This window comes from Mobula birostris, chromosome 26, assembly GCF_030028105.1.
Source record: "Mobula birostris isolate sMobBir1 chromosome 26, sMobBir1.hap1, whole genome shotgun sequence".
NCBI lineage: Eukaryota > Metazoa > Chordata > Chondrichthyes > Myliobatiformes > Myliobatidae > Mobula > Mobula birostris.
Genome location: NC_092395.1, coordinates 7724925 through 7750629, shown reverse-complemented (window position 1 = coordinate 7750629; position 25705 = coordinate 7724925). Strand labels below are relative to the sequence as shown.

At 43.0% G+C, this 25705-nt stretch overlaps 1 protein-coding gene across 3 annotated transcripts in view; it reads right to left on the bottom strand.

Annotated features, from left to right (window-relative positions):
- Positions 1-25705, bottom strand: part of tbxa2r (thromboxane A2 receptor) — a 52876-nt gene that overhangs the window by 9524 nt on the left and 17647 nt on the right. For all 3 annotated transcript variants that reach the window (XM_072244121.1, XM_072244122.1, XM_072244120.1), the window contains one exon: positions 2892-3727. In XM_072244121.1, coding sequence (XP_072100222.1) covers positions 2892-3683 — 792 coding nt within the window. In that variant the 5' untranslated portion in view covers positions 3684-3727. The remainder of the gene's footprint in view (positions 1-2891; positions 3728-25705) is intronic.

Below are 25705 nucleotides of genomic sequence, written 5' to 3'. Positions count from 1 at the left end.
ACTGAAAGGTCTTCACAGAGTGGATGTAGAGAGGATGTTTCCTATAGTGAGTGAGTTTAGAATCAGGGCCACAACCTCAGAATAGAGGGATGTCCATTTAGAACAGAGACGAGGAGGAATTTCTTCAGCCAGAGGGTGTGAATCTGTGGAATTCATTGCCATAGCTGGCTGCAGATGCCAAGTCTATTTAAAGCAGAGGCTGATAGGTTCTTCATTAGATAGGGCATTAAAGGTTACGGGGAGAAGGCAGGAAAATAGAGTTAAAAATGATAATAACACAGCCATGATGGAATTGCAGAGCAGACTGTTTTGGCCAAGTGGCCAGATTCTGCTCCTATGTCTTATGGTGTTAAACTCTTGAGTAACTCTTATAGTGCAGGGGAAATTGAAGCTGGTTTATCCACAGCAGGATAGGATAATGGCCAATATTTTTTTTTCAAAGCCAGACAGATGAAGAGATTAGCTTTATTTGTCACATGTAATTCAAAACATGCAGTGACATGCGTTGTTTGTCACAGATCAGATCAGTGAGGATTGTGCTGGTCACTCTGTTTCTAGCACCAAATTACAGGTCCACAATTCACTAACCCTAACTGCACATCTGTATGGATTGTGGGAGGAAACGGAAGCACTGAGAGGAAACCCACATGGTCAAGGGGAGACATACAAAGTCCTTACAGAGACAGGTGGGAATCGAACCTACAGCCCGTGCAGTAAAGTGTTGCGCTAACTGTGATGCTACCTTGCTGACAAGTATTCTCCCTTTAACGTTTGCAGCATTAAAGATTGCAAATTTAGGCAACCTGAAATAAAATAGAAAATATTGGAAGCATCCAATATGTTGGGCAGTATCTGTGAAGTACCTGATTTACATTTCAGGGAGAGACAGAAGTGATGAGTACTGAAGGATTCTATTCACTCAAACACTTCAGTAATTCTTACTTTGACATCTTTGTCCTGCACCCTATCATGCACCAACATCCCCCTTTCCACAGCCTTTTTGCTTCCAGTCTGCTAACACAGGGAGCGACACAGCCATGTAGCGATTAGTGTATCACTTTGGAGTGTCAGGTTCAATTCTGCTGCTGTCTGTAACAGATCTGTACATTCTCCCTGTGACCCCCTGGGTTTCTCCCCAGATGCTCTGGTTTCCTCCCACAGTCCAAAGCCATATGGGTCAGTGGGTAAATTGGCTGCACAGGTGTAACTAGGTGGCACAACCCCTTTGGGCCAGAACGGCCTGTTTCTGTGCTGTATCTCTAAATAAATCTCCAAGAATATTTGCTAATTGGAGTATTGTACTCAGTTGTGCTTGCCTCATTATAGGAAGGATGTGGAGGTTTTAGAGAGGGTGCAGAGGAGACTTACCAAACTGCTGCCTGGGTTAGAGAACATGTTTTATTAGGATAGGCAGAGTGAGCTAAGGCTTTTCTCTTTGGAGTGAAGGAGTATGAGAGGTGACTTGATAGAGGTGTATAACATGATAAGAGGCACAGATAGAGTGGACAGCCAGTACCTTCTCCCCCCAGAGTGGAAATGGCTAATCCTTTTAAGGAGTTTGGAAGAAAGTATATGGGGATGTCAGAGGTAATTTTGTTTGTATACAGAGAGTGGTGGGTGGTGGTAGAGGCAGCTACATTACAGACATTTAAGAGACTCATATCCACATGGGTGAAAGAAAAATGGAGGGTTATGTAGGAGGGAAGAGTTAGGTTGATCTTCAACACAATATTGTGGGCTGAAAGGCCTGCACTGAGCTGTACTGTTCCAAGTTTTATGTTCTAAGTTCAATGGAATCTGCACTGGAAAGGTCAATTAAGGCTTTATAGGGCATTGGTCAGACCGCAGTTAGAATATTGTGAGCACTTTTGGGCCCCTTGTCTAAGAAGGGATGTGCTGGCATTGGACAGGATCCAGAGGAGGTTCACAGGAGTGATTCCAGGAATGAAAGGGTTACATCTGCAGAGCATTGGATGGCTCTGGGCCTGTTTTTGCTGGAGTTCAGAAGAAGGACAGGGAATCTCATTGAAACCTATCGAATATTGAAAGGTCTAGATACTGTAGACGTGGATGTTCCCTACAGTCGGGGAGTCTAAGATGAGAGGGCACAGCCTCAGACTGACAACCCTTTAGAACAAAGAGGAAGAGGAATTGTTAATGTGAAACGCTGCCAGCCCAATTCACTGATTTATTGGCTGGCGGCAAGGGCGGCCGCTGGGGGAGCTGCGTGGCCTCAGTTGTAGTGAGGACTGGGCCTCAAGCTGTGTTTACAGCTGCCCCGGAGAGAGGCACTGGAGTCGGTGCGCTCTACCGCAGTGCTGGGGGTGGTGCTGTGCAGCGTCCAAGCTGGAGTAAGTGCTGCCGCGCACCCCTGCCCCCACCCCCGTCCGTGTTCGCTCAGCCCAAGACAAGCTGCATTGTGTTTGACTGCAGATGTCTGCAATATTCATGGACTCAGGGTCTAGGACTATATTTTTGTGTGCGACTGCATTTTACTGATATCTTATATGCGCTTGCTATCTTGTACATGTGTGTGCCTTGTGCTGTGAGTGACGATTGGCACTGAGTGCTCACCTTGGCCCCAGGGGAACACTCTTTTGTTTGGCTGAATTCACGGCTATTAAAGTTGAACTTGAACCGACGACTGTGAAGGCCAAGTCACTGGCTATATTTAAAACGGAGGTTGATAGGTCCTTGATTGGTAAGGTTGTGAAAGGTTACAGAGAGAGAGGGCAGAGAATTAAGTTGAGAGGGATAATAAATCGGCCATGATGGAATAGCAGAGCAGACTCGATAGGCCGAATGGCCTATTTCTGCTCCAATGTCTTACAGTCATAATGTATCCAGTAATTAACGGTTTTACAACAGAGACCTAATTAATTAGTACGTACCAATAATGGAGCCCAGCACACTGTGGCAATTATCATTATACCCACGAGCTGGACCATCATTTCTACTTCGTGATCTCTCCTCCTTTCAACGCTCAGCCTCTTGAAGCAAACTTTTAAGAGTGTAACCACGCTGATTGTATTCAGGAAAACAGACAGTACGAGAGATAACAATCCCACGCTAGAGAACACCATTGAAAATGCAGCATCACTTGTGCTGTTTATCATGTTGAAGAAACACCAGGAATTGGGCCACTGACGCGTGTAATGTCCAAAGCCGCAGATAGGGAAGAACCCGATGCAGGAGGCAAACAGCCAAATGAGGAAGACGGTGCACCAAGCACGACGTTTCGAGGCGTTGGTAGAGCGCAGGAACGGCTTGTTGATTCCTAGGAAACGCTCCACAGCCATGGTGGCTCCCAGCAGCAGAGGAGTGAGTCCGAAAAACACCATGGAAAATCCCAAAAACCTGCAGAGGTGGTTGTTGGGGTCAACTTTCTCCCAGCTGAATTTAGTGTGATGATAAGTCACGACGATCAACGCTGTTGTACCAAGGCCTAAGAAGTCTGTCAACACCAGGCCACAGAGGAAAATCAAGAAGGAGGAGCGAGACCTACTCCGAGCCTTCCTGTAAGCGCTGACTAGCACCGCCAGCGCAATCAGGTTAGACAGGACTCCGGCAGCGGCAAATATAGTTGAAAACCAAGGGGAGGCGTGGGTACCGCAGCTGGAGCTGATGTTTCGGTCCTGCATGGTGGAGTTGCATGCGTATGACTTCACTGAGGCCTCACTCATGTTTCCGAGTTGTCTTCAGTTCTTACCGTTCACGTTCAGTACTCCTGCAAGAGATCAGAGTAAATTTAGTGTGCATCAGTAATGGTGTTTGAACTGCAATAACAAAGAAAATAAGAATTAAAACCCAAAGACTGAAACACTAAGACTGAATAAGAAACATTAATATTTTTGTCCATTTGTGGGCTCTGCCACTATACGATGGGAAAGGGATGGGGATATTTGGCTGAAGCAGCAGATGGAATTTAATGCAGACAAGTGCTATGTTTTGCACTTTGGTAAGACCAACTAGGGTAGGTCTTACACAGTGAATGGTAGAAAACTGTGAAGTGCAGTGGAACAGAGGGATCAGGAAATACAGGTTCATAATTCATTGAAAATGGTGACACAGGTAGAAAGGATCATAAAGAAAGCTTTTGGCACAACGGTCTTCATAAGTCAATGTACTGAGTACAGCAGATGGAATGTTATGTTGAAGTTGTATAAGACTTTGGTGAGGCCTGATTTGGAATATTGTGTGCAGTTTTGGTCACCTGTCTACAGGAAAGATGATCAATAAGACTGAAAGTGGACAGAGAAAATTTACAAGGATGTTGCCGTGACTTGAGGACCTGACTTATAGGGCAAGGTTGAATAGGTTAGGACTTTATTCCTTAGAATGTAGAAGATTGAGAGGGGGTTTGATAGAGGCATACAGAATTATGAGGGGTACAGATAGGGTGAATGCAAGCAGGCTTTTTCTATTGAGGTTGAGTGAGACTAGGACTAGAGGTCATGGGTGAAGGGTGAAAGGTGAGAAGCTTAAGGAGAACATGAGGGGAAATTTCACTCAGAGGGTCGTGAGAGTGTGGAACGAGCTGCCACCATAAGTGGTGCATGCGAGCTCGACTTCAAAATTTAAGAGAAGTTTGGATAGGTACAGTACACGGATGGTAGGGATATGGAGAGCTACGGTCTGGGTGTAGGTTGGTGGGACTAGGCAGTTTAAAATGATTCAGCATGGACTAGATGGGCCAAAGGGCCTGTTTCTGTGGAAGCTTTAAAAATATATTTATTCAGATACGGCACAGGATAGGCCCTTTGAGCCGCAGTATCCAGCAATCCCTGATTTAACCCTCGCCAAATCACAGAACAATTTTGAATGACCAATTAACCTACCAACCAGTATGTCTCTCGAATGTGGGAGGAAACCCACACGGTCACAAAATCATACAGACAGCAGTGGGTTCAGAGACTCTGAAATGCAGTCCTTGCCTACCTGTTCTGTAACCTTTACACTATATTCTGCACTGCATTGTTATTGTTTCACCTTGTACAGCCTTTTTATTAAAAAGCAAAATTACAAGAGTTTATTCAGACAAACTTTACAACTTACAAAACTTTACAACTCCTCCCTTTGAGGGTCAGACACCCTGAGCCAGTAGGCTGGTCCTGGACTTAGTTCCTGGCATAATTTACATATTACTATTTAATTATTTATGGTTTTATTACTATTTAATTATTTATGGTGCAACTGTAACTAAAACCAATTTCCCTTGGGATCAATAAAGTATGACTAAATGTACACAATGATCAGAGAATTAAAAAACTGTTAACAATGTCAAATTAAAATATGATTACTATTATCCACAAAGCATTTAATTCCCTGGAGGGCTCCTTGTTCCACCTCAATGCTCTGTGTAATGATTTGATCTGTATGAATACAGTAGTATGCAATGGAGCTGCAAATCATAAACACAAAAGATTCTGCAGATGCTGGAAAACTTGACAAACAAACACACACACACACACACACACACACACACACACACACACTGGGGTAGAGTGCACAAAATGTTCCTGTTCACATGAAATGAGGTGAAGATTTTATTGAAGTAGTAAATAGGTAATACACACAAAATGCTGGAGGAACTCAGCAGGACAGGTCTTTCTAGTCCTAATGAAGGGTCCAGGCCTGAAACGTCAACTGCTTACTCTCTTCCATAGATGCTGCCTGACCTGCCGAGTTCCTCCACCATTTTGTGTGTGTTACTTTGATTTCCAGCATCTGCAGATTTTTCCTGTTTGTGAAATAACTAGGTAAATTGGTTTATTAGTGTCACAAGTATGGAGCTACAGTGAAGAGCTTGATTTTACACGTTATCCATATAGATCACATCATGATATTTGTGCATTGAGATGGGAGACAGGAAAGGCAATAACAGAATGCAGATTAAAGTGTTACAGTTACAGGGAAAGTGCAGTGCAGGTAGACAATAAGGTGCAAGGTTGTAACGAGGTAGATTCTGAGGTCAAAGTTCAAAGTATATTTATTATCAAAGGACAGATATGTCACCATATACCACTCAGAGATTCATTTTCTTCTGGGCATTCACAGTAGATGCAAATAAATACATTGGAATCAGTGAAAAACTGCACACAAAGGCAGACTAAAAAACAATGTGCAAAAGACAAAGTATGCAAATACAAATAAAAAACATATAGAACATAGAACAGTACAGCACAGTACAGGCCCTTCGGCCCACAATGTTGTGCCGACCCTCAAACCCTGCCTCCCACATAAGCCCTCACCTTAAATTCCTCCATATACCTGTCTAGTAGTCTCTTAAACTTCACTAGTGTATCTGCCTCTACCACTGACTCAGGCAGTGCATTCCATGCACCAACCACTCTCTGAGTAAAAAACCTTCCTCTAATATCCCCCCTTGAACTTCCCACCCCTTACCTTAAAGCCATGTCCTCTTGTATTGAGCAGTGGTGCCCCGGGGAAGAGGCGCTGGCTATCCACTCTATCTATTCCTCTTATTATCTTGTACACCTCTATCATGTCTCCTCTCATCCTCCTTCTCTCCAAAGAGTAAAGCCCTTAATCTCTGATCATAATGCGTACTCTCTAAACCAGGCAGCATCCTGGTAATTCTCCTCTGTACCCTTTCCAATGCTTTCACATCCTTCCTATAGTGAGGTGACCAGAACTGGACACAGTACTCCAAGTGTGGCCTAACCAGAGTTTTATAGAGCTGCATCATTAGATCACGACTCTTAAACTCTATCCCTCGACTTATGAAAGCTAACACCCCATAAGCTTTCTTAACTACCCTATCCACCTGTGAGGCAACTTTCAGGGATCTGTGGACATGTACCCCCAGATCCCTCTGCTCCTCCACACTACCAAGTATCCTGCCATTTATTTTGTACTCTACCTTGGAGTTTGTCCTTCCAAAGTGTACCACCTCACACTTCTCCGGGTTGAACTCCATCTGCCACTTCTCAGCCCACTTCTGCATCCTATCAATGTCTCTCTGCAATCTTTGACAATCCTCTACACTATCTACAACACCACCAACCTTTGTGTCGTCTGCAAACTTGCCAACCCACCCTTCTACCCCGACATCCAGGTGGTTAATAAAAATCACGAAAAGTAGAGGTCCCAGAAAAGATCCTTGTGGGACACCACAAGTCACAATCCTCCAATCTGAATGTATTCCCTCCACCACCACCCTCTGCCGGCAAGCCAATTCTGAATTCACCTGGCCAAACTTCCCTGGATCCCATGCCTTCTAACTTTCTGAATAAGCCTACCGTGTGGAACCTTGTCAAATGCCTTACTAAAATCCATATAGATCATATCCACTGCACTACCCTCATCTATATGCCTGGTCACCTCCTCAAAGAACTCTATCAGGCTTGTTAGACATGATCTGCCCTTCACAAAGCCATGCTGACTGTCCCTGATCAGACCATGATTCTCTAAATGCCTATAGATCCTATCTCTAAGAATCTTTTCCAACAGCTTTCCCACCACAGACGTAAGGCTTACTGGTCTATAATTACCCAGACTATCCCTACTACCTTTTTTGAACAAGGGGACAACATTCACCTCCCTTCATTCCTCCAGTACCATTCCCATGGACAACGAGGACATAAAGATCCTAGCCAAAGGCTCAGCAATTTCTTCTCTCACCTCATGGAGCAGCCTGGGGAATAGTCCGTCAGGCCCCGGGGACTTATCTGTCCTAATGTATTTTAACAACTCCAACACCTCCTCTCCCTTAATATCAACATGCTCCAGAACATCAACCTCACTCATATTGTCCTCTCCCTTAATATCAACATGCTCCAGAACATCAACCTCACTCATATTGTCCTCACCATCATCAAGTTCCCTTTCATTGGTGAATACCGAAGAGAAGTATTCATTGAGGACCTCGCTCACTTCCACAGCCTCCAGGCACATCTTCCCACCTTTACCTCTAATCGGTCCTACCTTCACTCCTGTCATCCTTTTTTTCTTCACATAATTGAAGAATGCCTTGGGGTTTTCCTTTACCCTACTCGCCAAGGCCTTCTCATGCCCTCTTCTTGTTCTTCTCAGCCCCTTCTTAAACTCCTTTCTTGCTTCCCTATATTCCTCAATAGACCCATCTGATCCTTGCTTCCTAAACCTCATGTATGCTGCCTTCTTCCACCTGACTAGATTTTCCACCTCACTTGTCACCCATGGTTCCTTCACCCTACCATTCTTTATCTTCCTCACTGGGACAAATTTATCCCTAGCATCCCGCAAGAGATCTCTAAACATCGACCACATGTCCATAGTACATTTCCCTGCAAAAACATGATCCCCATTCACACCCGTAAGTTCTATAATAATGATAAATAAATAAATTATAAATAACATGGAGAACATGAGTTGTAGAGTCCCTGAGAGTGAGTTTAGTGGTCAGTTCAGTGATGGGGCAAGTGAAGTTATCCACACTGGTTCAAGAGCCTGGAGGTTGAGGGGTAATAACTGTTCCTGAACCTGGTGGGGTGGGACCTAAGGCTTCTGTCCCTCCTTCCTGATGACAGCAGCAAGAAGACAGCCTGGCCTGCATGGTGGAGGCCCTTAATGATGGACGCTGCTTGCTTGTTACTGCACCAGAGAGCCATTCAGTGGTCTTATACGGCTTTTAAATAGTGACGGTGAACCTGAAAGCGGGTCGAAGCTCTCCAGTTTGGCACCTATGGGACTCGATTAGTGCAGGACCACGAAGATGCCCCTTGCTCACTTTCTTCTGAGCAGGGGAGCTGCTGAAGTATTAACACTCCCTGGGTCATGTGAGGGTTGCAAAAACTGTCCCCGAATATGAACTCTCCCTAAATTAGAAACAGTGTTGTCTGAGACTGTAGCAGTTGCCCTGGAAGTTTAATTAGCTACAGAGTAGTGCAGAATTATTTATTGTATTTAGAGATACAGCATGGAACAGGCCCTTCTGGAACAACAAGCCGTGCCACCCAGCAACCCACCCTATTTAACCCGAGCCTAATTACAGGACAATGTACAACGTCCAATTAACCTACTAACTGGCACGCCTGTGGACTGTGGGAGGAAACCGGTGCCGCCGGAGGAAATCCTCATGGTTCTCAAGGAGAACGTACAAAATCCTTACGGGCGGTGCCGGAACTGAACTCCGGAACACCCTGCGTTGTAATAGCGTTATGCTAACCGCTACGCTACGCTACTGTGGCGCCTGAATCTTAGGGGATCGTTTATCTTGTTTTCAATTAGTTAATTGGTAAAGATCTGAACTAAAGATTCAAAACATGGGCATATACGTTCCTGAACTAGAGATCTCAACCTCTCCATCATATGTTATGACCATCAAAACATGGAGGCACCTTCACAAACTCTCACGGCCCCTGATGACCCTGTGATTTCAGTCTATGAGGCCGATACGAGAGCATCCTTCAGGAGGCTGAACCCAGGGGAAGCACCCAGCCTGGAGGGAGTACCTGGACAAGTACTACAGACCCGTGCTGATCAACTAGCTGGAATGTTCATTGAGATCTTTAACCTCTCACTTCGGCAGTCTGAGGTACAGTACTCACTGGCTTCAAGCAGACTTCAATCATGCAGGTGTAGGACATGGTGACCTGCCTCAATGTCTATTGTCCATTAGCACTTATGCCCACTGTGATGAAGTGCTTTGAGAGGTTGGTGATGAAACAAATTAACTCCTGCCTGGATCCACTCCAATTTGCCTACAACACGTCAACAGCAGATGCTATTTCATTGTCAACCCTGCAACATCTGGACAGTAAACATGCATACATCAGAATGTTCTTTATTGGCTACAGCTCATCATTAAATACCATCATTCCCTCAAAACTAATCAAGCTTCAGGACCATGGCCTCCTACACCTTATGCAACTGGATTCTCGATTTGCAAACCCCATTCAGTTCGGGTTGGCAACAACATCTCCTCGACAATCACCATTAACACAGGCGCACTACAAAGCTATGTGCTTAGCCCCCAGCTCAACTCTTTACACTTGTGACTGTGAGGCCAAGCACGGCTCCAGTGCCAGATTTAAGTTCACTAGCAACACTAAGGCCATTGGGTGTATCAAAGGTGGTGATGAATCAGCTTATAGGAGGGAGATTGAAAATCTGGCTGAGTGGTGTCACAACAACCACCTCTCACTCAATGTCAGTAAGACCAAGGAGCTGATTATTGACTTTATCAGGAGGAATCTGGATGTTCATGAACCAGTCCTCATCAGGGGATCAGAGGTGGAGAGGCCCAACAACTTTAAATTACTTTGTGTTATCATTTCAGAGGATCTGTCCTGGGCCCAGCATAAAGCGCCATTACAAAGAAAGCACGGCAGTACCTCTACTTCCTTAGAAGCTTGCAAATATTCAGCACATTATCTAAAACTTTGACAAACTTCTATAGATATGCGATGGATAGCATATTGACAGGTTACATCATGGTGTTGTATGGAAACACCAATGCCCTTGAATGGAAAAGCCGGCAAAAAGTAATGGATACGGCCCAGTTCACGACGGGTAAAACCCTCCACGCCACTGAGCACATCTACATGGAGTGCTGTCACAGGAAGGGAGCATCCATCAGCAAGGATCCCAGCACCAAGGCCGTGCTCTCTTCTTGCTGCTGCCATCAGGAAGAAGGTGTAAGAGCCTCAGGACCCACTCTATCAGGTTCAGGAAGTTATTACCCCTTAATCATCAGGCTCTTGAACTAGAGGGGATAACCTCACCTAACTTCACTCAACCCAACACGGAACTGTTCCCACAACCTATGGACTCACTTTCAAGGACTCTTCATATCATGCTCTCAATATTTATTGCTTATTTATTATTATTTTTATTTATTTAAAAGACCTAGTGCGTGATTACTGAGAAGACAAGTGGACACCCAGTGGGACAGCTACAAGAACTGAGCCACTGATATACACAGTGGATGTTGGAGATCAGACGTGGAGACTTTATGTGGACCAGATACTGGATGCTCAATCGAAGAACACACCTGAATTGACTGCATCCAACAAGATTGACAGTCACTGGGCTTACCTCTCAGGGATGATACCACTGACAGCAATGTGACAGCGGAAATTGACAACATTGTCTTAGACAAGTCACCTGCCAAACCCAATGCCACTCCACAGTCCAGAGGCACTATCCTGAAAGGAACAGAGTGCCACCCAAAAGACTGAACCTTTACAACTGTAAAGTTAGTTATGGACTTAATTGTGAAAGCGTGCTTATTTGGAATGCGGGTTTATGAAAAGGAACATTTCACGTTGCATTAATCTAAAGGGGGAGATTAATGCTCTCTCCCTCCCTCCCTCTCTCTCCCATGTGTGCCTTTATTTAATTGATATGCAGTTGTGCACAGACACAACAGTTCTCAACCTTTTTTTTATGTCATGGACCTTGCCCATTAACTGGGGTCTGCAAACCCCAGGTTGGGAAACTCTGATCTCAAACAAAATTAATTACAATTCCAAATATTTAATGCCTATCACAATTGTAATTCTCCACTGCATTGTAAACTGGACCAGAGAGAAGGTCTGGTGCATGATTAACAAGTAATCCATTGATTCAGATGTGTATTACATAACAACTTGGAGTACTGTGCTCAGTTCTGGTTGTCTCACTACAGGAAGGACGTGGAAACCATAGAAAGGGTGCAGAGGAGATTTATAAGGATGTTGCCTGGATTGGGGAGCATGCCTTATGAAAACAGGTTGAGTGAGCTCGGCCTTTTCTCCTTGAAGCAATGGAGGACAAGAGGTGACCTGATAGAGGTGTACAAGATGATAAGAGGCATTGATCATGTGGATAATCAGAGGCTTCTTCCCAGGGCTGAAATGGTTGCCACAAGAGGACACAGGTTTAAGAAGAAGAAGAATATCTTTATTGTCATTGTTGTGGAGCAATGAAACACAGTTTAGCAGCTCAACGTTTTGCAGCATGACAAAGAGTATATACATAAAATAAACTCTAAAACCTCAGGAGTGCAGTCCAAAATTAATAATATATGGATGGGGGGGGGTAGGACTATTGCACACCTGCCATTCCTGGAGGTGTGATGCATTTAGCTGCCGCCGTCTTAGGAGGGGGACAGGAGAAGGGAAGGGGGTGTTATACATTTCACTGCTTGTGGGTAGAAGCTGTTAAGGAGTCTCTTTGTTTTCGTCCTTAATGCTCTGTATCTCTTCCCAGAAGGTAGAGGGGAAAACAGGTGATGTCCAGGATGAGTGGGATCCTTTTAGGTGCTGGGGAGTAGGTACAGAGGAGGTGTCAGGGGGTTAAGTTTTTTTTTACACAGAGAGTGGTGTTTGCGTGGAATGGGCTGCTGGCAACGGTGGTGGAGGCGGATACGATAGGGTCTTTTAAAAGCCTTTTGGATAGGTACATGGAGCTTAGAAAAATAGAGGGCTATGGGTAAGCCTAGTAATTTCTAAGGTAGGGACATGTTCGGCACAACTCTGGGGGCCAAAGGGCCTGTATTGTGCTGTAGGTTTTCTGTGTTTCCGTGTTAACATAAAACTCAAGGCAGAACAGGACTTTGTTGCCTTGTCTATCATTCAGTAGTGTAGCGGTTAACATGATGCTATTACAGCTCTGGGCATCGCAGTTCAGAGTTTAATTTCGATATCATCTGTAAGGAGTCTGTACATCGTCCCTGTGGAATGTATGGGTTTTCTCCGGGTACTCCAGTTTCCTCCCACAGTCCAGAGACATACTGGTTAGTAGGTTAATTGGTAGGTTAGTTGGTAGGTTAATTGGTCATTGTAAATTGTCCCGGGATTAGGCTAGGGTTAAATTGGGGTTTGCTGGGCAGTGTTGCTCGAAAGGCCGGATGGGCCTATTCCACCCTATATCTCAAGAAATAAATACTGTAATAAATAAATGAACTAGCCTTTTCCCATAACCCTTGATCCTCATCAAGACCAAACATACGTTATTGCTAGTTGATATGTTTGGTGATTTATTGCAATCCACAGAACCACAGTTCCTCGAAAACAGAAATTCCTTGTTATCTCTGTCAAGATACTCGGACGGTAACTGAACAGTTCTGGAAATTGGCAGCTGTCCTGTTGTACAGAAGATAGTAACCCACGCTCCTTACTCTGTGTCATGGAACTAGACAGAATGGAACCTGCTGGTGGAATAATTTAAACTATACGAGACATTATTCATTGACTTTGCAAGAAGGATAAAAAGGATGATGCTCAGAATGATCAAGCCAGCAAACCCATTTGGATAGTCTTTAACACTGTCACTTTTAAGAGCAATCTATAAACTTAAAAGGATTTCCACCCTCTGATAAATGCAGCTCCTGATATGTTGATGAGGGCTGAAAGCTCGATATCCTTGCCTAAATCAAAAGGCAGCTTTGTACCATGAGACTAACTTCATTTTAAACAAGATGCTTTTCCTAATTTGGACTTTCTAGACCTTGAACTTTTTACGGACTTTTCATTATTGTTTGGCACAGCTGACTGTTTTGATCATTTGAAGAGAGATTGAGACCATTTTCATTTGGTCTCAATAGATTGAAAATTATACAAATACACTGAAGTTCAAAGTAAATTTATTTTCAAAGTACATATATGTCATCATATATAATAAGCCTGAGATTCATTTTCTTGCAGGCATAGACAATAAAAACAAAAAAAGCACTATAGAATGAACAAAACACTGTACCCAACAAGGTGGACAAACACCAATGTGCAAAAGGCAACAAACTGTGTAATTACAAAAAAAGAGGAAATAATATTTCTGCAACAGAAAATCAGAAATATATCATGTTGTTATATTGACCACCAAAAGGGATTTAATTCTGTCCCATATTCATGATTAGTAGAAGCTCTTAGTATATATAAACTATATCCAATACTGTGAAATTCTGATGAAGCATAGGCATACTATAATCACCCCTTCTATTAACAACTAAAAAAAGAACAGCCACCATTATCAAAATTAACTGGGGCATTTTCCAGTGGGACTCACTAAACCCATGACTATTCTGTCTAGCTTTAAACCAGTTCTCTACTGATTAGGAAGAAAATAGGGGGGTAGAAAATCAGAGATAACCAAACTAATTATACTTTGACACACCCTATAAATGGACTATTTGAAATTATACACTCCTTCATCAGTAAAGCAAAAGCAATTAATTCAAATAATAGAACTATACAACCGATGAATAAGTCTGAAACTTGTAAGTATCTGGGATGTCAACAAGCAACAAGAATAGATCATAATGTGATAAAGATTAAACTTTCAACTGAATTTACTTCAAGATTTAAGAAAATCTACCAAACAGAGCTCAATAGTAAAAATATAACAAAGGCCATAAACACTTGCTATACTGACATTAACGTATTCATTTGGCATCTTATCTTGGTCCAAAACAGAGCTGGAAAATTCACAAAGGAAAATGAGAACGGATATGACAAATTTTAGAAAACACTATGTACACTCAAACGCTCTTAGATTAACACTACCAAGGACAGAAAGCAGAAAAGCAATAACAGACATAAATAGCAGTCAGATAAAATTTCTAACGATATATTTTCATCAATGAAAACAGGATTCAGCACTCCATGCGACCATACCAATTCTGATAAGCACAATCCAGAAAAATGAAGAAATTATCACAGCAGAAGGAAAAGTTAACCAATGGAGGAGCATGACCTTCGAACCCCTTGATCTGAGCAGACTAGGACGACAAGGAAGCATTGAGTGTTTGGCTTAGAGTTAAAGGCCTCTTCCCAGAAACAGAGCGGTCCCTTGTGGCAATACAGGAGCAAGTGGTAACACAAAAATGTATCAAAAATACATAACAAAAGACCAATTAAGATGATAAATGCGGATTCACCTGACAACTGGCTGAACTGTTTATTCTACACCTCCCTCCTTAAATCTGGCTTCAGGAGGTCTCTGCGAGATCTCAGATTCTTGCTCATGAACAGCATTGCAGGTGTTTGATTTGTCATTGCATTAACAGAGTTCCGATACACAAAAAGGAAGTTGTTCACCTTGTGCTGTAGAGAAATGTCCCATAAACAGTCAGAATTCTTCTGATGTGAATTGTGGTCTGTTGTCACTCACAGTTTGTTCTGGTAAGCTGCTTCTGGCGAAGGTAGTCTTCAGAGTGGAGACCATCTTTGCTGAGGTGGTTGGCTTCATTGGTATAACCTCCGGCCTCTTCAAATGAGCATCCACAGCAATTAGGAACATGGAGTCCATGAATGGCCCAGCAAAGTCAATCTGTACTCTTTGCCATGGTGAAGATGGCCACTCCCATGGGTGTAATAGTGCCAGTGGGAGTGCATTTTGAACATTTTGGTATCCCAAACAGCTTTTGGCCAAGTCTTCGATCTGTTTATCTATTCCCTTCTCAAACACCTTCTCATTAGCATTAAGCAGCTGTGCCAGTCTCTGGTTAGTGCTGCCATTTGGGCAGCCGTTGCCTGTTGATGGCACACTGAGAGCTTTGATTGAGTGCCAGTCTAGTTGGATTTCTCACAATCATTCATGTCCGAAATGTGCTGGCACTCCACCTTTCAATACATAAAACTAACTATTGCCTCCATACGTCACAGTTTTTTCGTTTGCCTTTGGGAAATACCTCTTTGCCTGTGTAAGTCTGTAGTATCATTGAGGTCTTTTCTAATGGTGTCTTCGAAAACAGACTGTTGTGATCAGCCTCTGGAATTATGGACAAAGCTGACCCTGTGTCCGGTTCCATTTTCAGTTTTACACCAGCCACACCTATTGTGATCCAGATGATTTTGTGACCTGCTGCAGGAGTACTATGCAGTTCTATACATGATAGTTCACCTTTGTCAGACTCTAATTTGTCTGATTCTATTTTATATTCGGTAACTTTATGTATTTGCTTAGTTTTGTGTTTGAGACTTTTCATTCAGTTGTGCTTTTTATCTGCCTTGCACACTCTCTCTATGTGACCCTGTCTGTGACACTTCCTGCAGACTTTTCTTTCAACCAACAGTCATTTGCACTATGGGAGGATTTGCCACATCGATGACATTTTTGGCTTTTTGCATCATTCAGGGACACTTTGTGTATTTCACATTCTAACCTTGTTTTCTGTAGTTCTGCTGCAGTCTCTACCCATATTGCAATGGTCAATTTTCGTTCTAAGATTAGGTCTCTTTTGGCCAATAGCCTCATTTGAGTGCTTTGACTACGCATGCCACGTACAAGCCTACCCCTTAATGCACCAGAAAGTCCATCTCTCTAGTTATTGTACTGGGAAAATGTGTTGCAGTTTGCAATGTTTTCAGAAAGGCTTTCATCTTTTGACTGGATCCTTTTGTAAAATCTAAGTCTCTCAGCTATTGCCAGCAGTTTAGGGCTCAGATGATTATGTAAAATTGTAGGAGTTTTGTTGAATGTCTTGCTTGCTGGCTTTGCAGGGTTTTACTAGGTTGCAAAAGAGACAGTACGTTGTTGCACCCATTAAGCTAACAAGCGCAGGGGCTTACTTCTGCTCCTCTACATTATTCACATTACAATACAGTTCCACCCTCTTGATATATGACTCCCAGCCTTCGTTAGCACTATCAAATTTGTCATCGTTCCTGACTGAAGCCATCGGCACATTATTTTCACTTTAAGTTCAGCGAGTCTTTCACCATTGCTCGCACGTTCGTTAGTGTCCATGACGGCCTTCTCTGTACTGTATAACTCTTGCTGTTTCATCCCGTAATTGTGCTGCAACTGTTGGTACAGTTCAAGGTATTTTCTGACATTCAGATTCGTACTCGTCGCCAATTTGTTGTGTATGTGCACAACTAGATGTCAATTTGAATAAAAGCTCACACGCGTGAGACGGCTTAAACTGGTGTATTGAGATTGCAGCAGAGAGAGAGGGAACAATGTGCATGCGTAGATAACAGATCATTACGTAATGCTAAGGGGGGGGGGGTCGTCTTTGCTCCAAAAGAAATAGTTCCGTAGGAAGAAGCCCTGTTTTAGATAAGCAAATGATCTAGAATTGGTGAAACGGACTCAGCAGTAGCACTTAAAAAGGGAGTTGGATAAATAGCGAGGAAGGAATGAGTTTAGGGCTGTGCAGAAGGAACGGGACATTGTGATCACTGTGACTATTCTTTTCCAGAATCAGCACAGTCTTAATCCCAAAGGCTTCTGTCCAATACCACAACATTATGAAAGGCAGATGAAGAAGAGTTTATAAATCTTGAAAATTTAAAGATTAATGATTAGCCTGCTTGCACACTGTTCGTACAGATCAAATCATCACACACGGTGTGATGAGGTAGAACAAGGTAAAAACCATAACAATGCAGAATAAAGTGTAACAGCTGCAGAGAAAGTGCAGTGCAGATAAATGATAAAGTACAAGATGGCTTGTGAGGGCAAGAGTGTATCTTATCACATCAGGAACCATTTAATATTCTTACCACAGCCGGCCTTGAGCCAGGCCTTTGTAGTTCACTGCATTTGATGTCATCTACACTGCAAGATCATAAAGCAGTAGATTATGAGGACAAGAGTCCATCTTATCAGAGAAGAGGTCCATTCAACATGAGTGAGCGTGTGTACAAAACCCATAGCCAGCAACACAACACAAAATGCCGGAGGAACTCAGCAGGTTAGGCAGCATGTATGGAAATGAATAAACAGTCAGCTTTTGGGGCTGAGACCCTTCTTCAGGACAGGAGAGAAGGGGGAAGATGCCAGAATAAAAGGGTGGGAGGAGGGGAAGGAGGACAGCTGGGTGCTAGGTGGTTGGGAAAGGTAAAGGGCTGGAGAAGAAGGAACCTGACTGGAGAGGAGGGTGGACCATGGGAGAAAGAAAGGGAAGGAGGAGGGGACCCAGGGGGAAGTGATAGGCAGGTAAGAAGAGGTAAAAGGCCAAGTGGGCAAATCAGAAGGAGAAATCGACATTTATGCCATCAGATTGGAGGCTACTCAGATGGAGGCTGGCCCCATCTTGGCATAACAGGAGGCCATGGACTGACAGGTCAGAATGGGAATGGGAATCAGAATTAAAATGTTTGGCCACCCAGAAGTTCTGCTTTTGGCAGATGGAGTGCCCCCCTCCCCATGACCTGCACTGTTATGGTCATAGTTTGAACTTTGGATGAATTGGGCTGAAAGGCCTTTTTCCTACATGGGAACAGGTCCTTCAGTCCAACTCATCCATACTGACCGAGAGGCCAAACCGAAGGTAGCCACCTTTGCCTGCATTCGGCCCGTACTCCTTTAACGCTCTACCATACAAGAGGTAGAAACATTACTCCGCAGAAGCTTGTAATCTAATGGATAGAACATAGATCGTTACAGCACAGGAACAGGCCCTTTGGTCCCCAACGTTGTGCTGAATCAACTAAATTAGTAATCAAATGGCTAACTAAATTAATCTCTTCTCCCTACACAATATCCTTCCATTTTCCTCAAGTTCATCTGAGCGTCTCTTTGAAGTCTCTAATGTATCTACCTCTACCACTACCCCAGGCATCACAATCCAGGCACCCACCTGGAATTCGTGTGACAACCTTGCCCCTCACATCTCCTTTGAAGTTACCCCCACTCGCTTTAAATACATGACCTCCGGTATTAGACATTTCAAATCTTGGAAAAAGATATTGTCTGTCTATGCCTCTCATAATTTCATAGACCTTTGTCAGATCTCCCCTCCACCGCCAGTACTCAGCAGAAAACAATCCAAGTTTGTCCACCCTCTCGCTGTAGCACAAGACCTCTGACCGAGGCAACATCCTGGTAGACTTCTTCTGCACCCTTTCGTTCTTTTCAACCTTTTTATTGATTTTTTTAAAAAAGTGTGTATACAAACAAGAGGAGAATATCTCTGGCATATACGTCAGTAGCAGTACATACAGAAGGTAAAATAAACAATATCAAAATCACACAGTGTTGATCTACAAAGTATAAATTTGATATAGAATGTATAATACAGAAAAAAATGTAGTTCATTCTCCTCTTGTCAATTTATGAAGAAAGGAAGGACTATTAGAAATTTTTATATAAAAACACTATTCTAAACAGAAAAAAGGACTGGGCAGTCCATCCTGAGAGAAAAACCAAGAGAAGAGAGACTCTCTGAGTACAAAAATTAAATCATATGAAAATATTGAATAAAATGTCGCCAGATCTCTTCAAATTTAAAGGATGTATCCAATGTCTGACTTCTTATTTTCTCTAGACTTAAACAGGACATGATAGAGGGAAGCCAATAAAAGGCAGTAGGAGGGTTAGGGTCCTTTCTAAAGTCTCGACATCTTTCCTATAATGTGGTGACCAGAACTGTGTGTGCAATACGCCATGTGTGGCCAACTAGAGCTTTATAAAGCTGATGGAGAATCTCCCTCATCTAGCTAAATTACCCAGTTTTCTCCATCTATTATACTGAAATCAACTTATTGTAGAAAATTTGGAAAATTTGGCACATAAATGTTATTTGTTGATTGATTGAGATACAGCGCGGAATAAGCCCTTCCGGCCCTTTAAGACACGTCGCCCAGCAATCCCCTGATTTAATTATAGCCTAATCATGGCACAATTTACAATGACCAATTACCCTACCAACCGGTACATCTTTGGACTGTGAGAGGAAACCAGAGCACCCAGAGGAAACCCACACAGCCACAGGGAGAACGTACAAACTCCTTACAGACTGTGGCGGGAATTGAACCCAGGTTGCAGATACGGTAAAGCCTTGTGCTAACCACTACATTATGTGCCTGCCGTCGGCTTGTTTGGGAGCAACGTGTGCTGGATGGAATGTTTTGTCACCTGGATTATCTATGCCTGAAACAAAATAGAATATGTTGGAAACACTCAATAGGTCAGGCAGCAGGGAGGGAGAGCATACAAACTCCTGACAGACAGCGGCAGGAATGAGAAACAGAGTTATTGTTAAGGATCCCTCTTCACAACTGGGGAAAGAGAGAAAAAAATCTGCTTTAAACTACAGAGAAATTGGGATGGGGTGGCTAGGACAAAGTGTTTATCCTTGATAGGGTGAGACTGGGAATGCGAGAATTTGATGACCCTTGCCATAAACTCACTGGAGTTTAGAAGAATGAGGAGTCCTCTCGCAGGGTGGTACAGAAGAGTAGAGGTTAGCCTATTGCTTCACGGTGCCAGTTGTACGATCCGGCGTGATTCCTGTTGCTGTCTGTAAGGAGTTAGTACGCTCTCTGCATGACCATGTGGGTTTGCTCTGGGAGCTCCAGATTCCTCCCACATTCCAAGGATGTACGGGGGTTATGATCAGTAAGTTGTGAGCATGCTCTGTTGGCACTTAAGTGTGGTGCCGCTAGCAGGCTGTCCAGCACAATCCTCGTTAATTTGATTTAATGCAAATGACGTAGCTCACTGCATGTTTTGATGTACACATGACAAATAAAGCTAATCCTTTTTAAAAATCCTTTTTCATTGAAATTTACAGAAGGCCGGCAGAGAGTGGACGTGGAGAGGACATTTCCAATAGCTGGGGAGTCTAGGATCTGAGGGCACAGCCTCGGAATAGAAGGAAGTCCATTTAGAATAGAGTTGAGGAAAATTTCTTTAGCCAGAGGGTGGTTAAACTGTGCAATTCATTACCATAGACAACGATGGAGAACATGTCATTGGGTGTATTTAAATACAGGTTGATTGGTTCTTGATTAGTAAGGACATCATAGATTATGGGGAGGAGGCAGGAGAATAGTTTGAAAGGGAATAGCATTAGCGATGATGAAATGGTGGAGCACACTCAATGGTCGTACATCTATTGGTCTTATGGAGTTGCCATGGAAACGAGTTGTTAGATTTGGTTGATGAGTTAATGGGTGTAGTTCCAGAAAGAAATAAAGGGAGCACTAATACCTTTCAAAACTTCAATAGTTCAATGGTTCCATTTAAAATCAGAGTATGTACACAGTATGAAGGTACATTCCCTCCACGCCTCTCTGACGTAGAGGGGATTCGCATACGAGGCAAGTTACAGCAGTGGTTTGCCATTGCCTTCTGCTGGGTGAGTTTACAAAGAGATCACCAGCTCGTAACCCAGCACGGATGGAAAGTGTGCAGGGGAGCCGGCTGGATTCAAACTCGGGACCTTTTGTCCCAAAGTCTAACGCTGATGCCACTACGCCACCAGCCGGGCCCACTGAAATTCTTACTCTTTACAGATGTTCACGAAACAGGAAAAAAACCCCAAAGAATGAATGAGAGAAAAACATTAGGACCCCAAAGCCCTCCACCTTCCCCTCCTATGCACAAGCAGCAGCAAAGCATCAACCCGCCCCCTCCCCTACTTATTCCAGCAGGAAGCATCAGCATTCCCCCTCTCCACCACCACCATCACCCACCAAGCAAAACACCCAGAGACCATGATCTAGGTCCATCAAAAATCTATGGTCCATAGCCCAACATGCCACAGTCACTCTCTCACACTCTCACTCAAGAGGGAAGAGAGAGGTGTCACCCCTTCCACATCAAGGGGAGGAACCAACTGCTCGCTGTTTTGATATTACAGTCTGCAGTGTCACTTTATTTCAAGTTATTCAAAGCGTTCTCCACATTTAGTCTACTGGTCAGCTTCCAATGCAAGGTTCGTATGCAGAGATTTATATGGAAAACCCTTATACTGTGCATGCATGATCTTCCTCTCCTAGCTACTGCTATAAGACTCCCTTGTACTTATACATGCAACCTATGTTCCCTCTAAGCTGTGTACATGTGCTTGCGCACACATTTTTCAACCAGCGCTCAAAGGAAATTAATGTGCCCACAAAAGGTTAGTTATCTAAAATAATGTAGTAATTAATAATTATACTTATTGAAAATAATCTTTCAGCTAAATGTTTCTGTTAACTCGTTAGTCAGTTTTTCAAATACCACAATGCACATCACTAATTTATGTCACCTCACCATTCCTGTTCCGGTTTGTACAGCTGCATCACGGCGGCAGCCATCTTTGGCAGACAGTGCTCATATCGTAAAGTTAAAGTTTTGCTAAGCCAACAACATGAAGAAAACATCACAGTAGATACAAGTTCACTGTTGACTTTTATAAATAGTCTTTGTGTGCATTTAGAAGAAAGGTTTCCTGAAGATGAGGTACATGAACGGTCAGCTTTTGATTTCTCCGCAATTGCAGATTGTGACTTCACATTTGGCGATGAACAAGTTACTGCCTTATGTCTAAAAAATCATGATTTTCTAGCTGAAAATAACTGTAATAGTTAGACAGTTCAATGATTTCAAATTTTCCATGCAAGAAAAAAATAAATCTAAACTAATTTCAAACTTTGCTCAAATGGTGACATTAGTACTTCAAAATGAACAGTTTTGCAACCTTGCACAGTTGATGGACATTGGGGGAACCTTTCTTGCGTCTAGTGCGGACTTTGAGTGAGGTTTTAGCCTAATGAATCAACTCAAAAACAAGCTGAGAAACCGTTTCGGTGAATGTCATTTGGATATGTTAATGAGAATCAAAAGCTATCAATTGGATGGAAGTTCTATTAGTCTAGATAGAGTTTACAAAGAATGGGTAAATGCCAAAGACAGGAGAGAGAAAAAGTAACTTAGTGACTTAAATATGTATGTTATTTTGTTGTTATTCTGTGCAGTTTTATGTCAAATATTTTGTAAACATACATAAACTGTGCCAGGTATGTATTCAGTGTGCACATACTTTGTTAGCAGGAAAAATAAATTTGCACAACATAATATTTTTGCACACACTGACTGTTAAAAAGGGAACGTTGCATGCAACCATTAATTAAGGTTCAGCAACATCATTGGGTTCAGTGATGCCCTCTGTGAGAGAGGTCATCGACTGCCGGCGTTCTCACCAGCGACAGTGTTGATTTGATTCCTGGCAAGAAGAGCAGTACAAAATCATGAAGGTTCACACGGAATAATCAGAGAGGATTACATTAATGAGTAAAGTTCTTGAACTTCATGGCAGATTGCCAGCCCTGTTAGAGAGCCCAGCACAGAAACAGGCCCTTCAGCCAACCCAGCCAATGTCCAACTATTATTCTGCCGAGACCAGGGGTCGTCAACCTTTTTGTCTCTGGGGGCCGGATTGCATATTAGTGAGCGGATGGTGGGCTAGATAAATGCCATAAAAAAAACTTGAAATATGGGAATTATCCATTTAAATACATCTAGTTATGTTTTGTCTCAAATTAACAAATAACGCATGCTAGAAAGTCATTTATGCTTAACCAAGGATGCCAATTAGTTATCAAAGAACTCAGTTTAGTTGGAATTTATTTCAATCAAGGCATCTTTTGAATCTATTAAAAGGACAAAGAATCTTTAAACATAAATCATATGAACATGATGCATTGAATGGTGGTAAACTAAGTATACTGTAATAAAAAAGAAAATTTTAATGCAGTCAATAAATCAATGTGAAACTTGATGATGTTTGTTGCTTGAACGCTTCTCAATATTGGGTGTCAGACTTGTTGATGCCAAGAGCAAGACATTATCCCGATGGGCATCAGTCAATCTTGTTCTCAAATGGTTCTTGGTGTGCTTCATTTTTGAAAATAATCGCTCACACAGATAAGTGCTGCCAAACAATGATGCCATCTTTTTTGCATGGTCCACTAAGTTAGGATACTTCCCACTTGGACGAATATATTTTCTATAGAAGTCAAGCACTGACACATATTCAGAATGAAATTTCGATCTCAATATGTCGTCACACTGCATCTCAATCAATTCTATCTGAAAAATTTCTGATGCAGTGTCCACTTCCACATCAAATGGAGTAGCAAACAGCTTGAACTCATTTGCATACAAGCAAAAATCAGCAAAATGAGATGAAAACTCTTTCCTCAATTCTTGGACCATATTCACAAAAATTCCTGGATCTTGTGCTTTACTTTTTTGAAAAGTGGGAAAATGTGCACAATTTCCTTTTTGAAGCTGGTGCTCCCACAATTGCAGCTTTCTTCCCACTCTGGTGGTTCTCGTAATGTCGCCTGATATTTGCCATCTTCTTCACAGCAACATTTTCTAGGCAAATGAGACAAACTGGCTTCCCATCTTGCTCGATGAAGAAGTAATCTAGGGTCCAAGTGTCCTGGAAATTTTGGCACTCAGTGTCTACCTTCCTGCGTTTTCCATTCATTGCCATTGGAATTTTTTTCTTTGATTTTATTTCAAAACGCGAGTTATTCAACAAGTATCGTAGCAAATGTAAATATCTGGATATTTAGCGTGGATTTCTTGTTAAAACACAGTGACGCTGTTTCTGTTTACAAATTTGAACAATCCCATCTGAAACCCTGTGCGTGCACGGAGAGTATCTATTACATATTAGTGTTGGGGAGTGGCCAGGTGGTTAAGGCATTCGTCTAGTGATCTGAAGGTCGCTAGTTCGAGCCTTGGCTGAGGCAGCATGTTGTGTCCTTGAGCAAGGCACTTAACCACACATTGCTCTGCGATGACACTGGTGCCAAGCTGTATGGTCCTAATGCCATTCCCTTGGACAACATCAGTGGCGTGGAGAGGGGAGACTTGCAGCATGGGCAACCGCCGGTCTTCCAAAAAACCTTGCCCAGGCCTGCGCCCTGGAAACCTTCCAAGGCGCAAATCCATGGTCTCATGACACTAACAAATGCCTATAAAATACATATTAATAAAGTAAACACAAAATAATCTGCAGATGCTGGGGCCAAAGCGACACTCACAACAAGCTGGAGGAACTCAGAAGGGTTCTGGCCTGAAACGTCAACCGATCTTTTCCACGGATGCTGCCCGACCTGCTGAGTATTAACAAGGTAGTCTGCCTTCCCGTCATTCGTATATGCCAGTCTTTGGTTTGGAACAAATGGAACCTGGGGCCAGTGTAACAAGACACTGTGCATGTCCCTCAGAGTGGTCGTGTGCAACACTCAGAATAAGGAAAAATCGCTCGCGGGCCAGTCAAAATACCTTCACGGGCCGGATCTGGCCCGCGGGCCGTAGGTTGCCTACCCCTGGCCTAGACCCATCAACTTGCGCTTGGACCATAGCCCTCTACACACCTCCTATCCCCTCATTCTCCTACACTCTGGGATTCAAGATTCAAAATTGATTAATGTCACAGAACATAAAACATAAACAGTACAGTACAGAACAGGCCATTCCGCCCACAATGTTATGCTGAACCAGCTAAAAAGCAAATCAAAAAGCACCTGAGAACTAATCCCTCCTACCTACACAATGTCCATATCCCTCCATCTTTCTCATATTAATGTGCCTATCTAATGTATTTGCCTCTACCACCATATCCGGCATCCATCACTCTGAGTGAAAAAGAAACTTACCCCTCACATCCTCTTTGAACACACCCCCCTCTCACCTTCAATGCATGCCCTCTGGTATTAGACATTTCAACTCTGGGAAAAAGATACCCTCTGCCTACTTTAACTAGTCCTCCCATAATCTTATAAACCTCGATCAGATCTCCCCTCAGCCTCTGTCACTCCAGCAAAAGCAACCCCACCTTGTCCAGCCTCTCACGATAGCGGATGCCCTCTAAACTAGACAGAATCTTGGTAAACCTCTTCTGCACCCTCTCCAAAGCCTCAACATCCTTCTTATAGTGGGGCGATCAGAACTGTATACAATGCTCCAGAAGGGGCCTAACCAGAGTTCTATAAAGTTGCAACTTGAATTTTGAACTCAGTGCCTTGACTAACAAAAGCAAGTATTC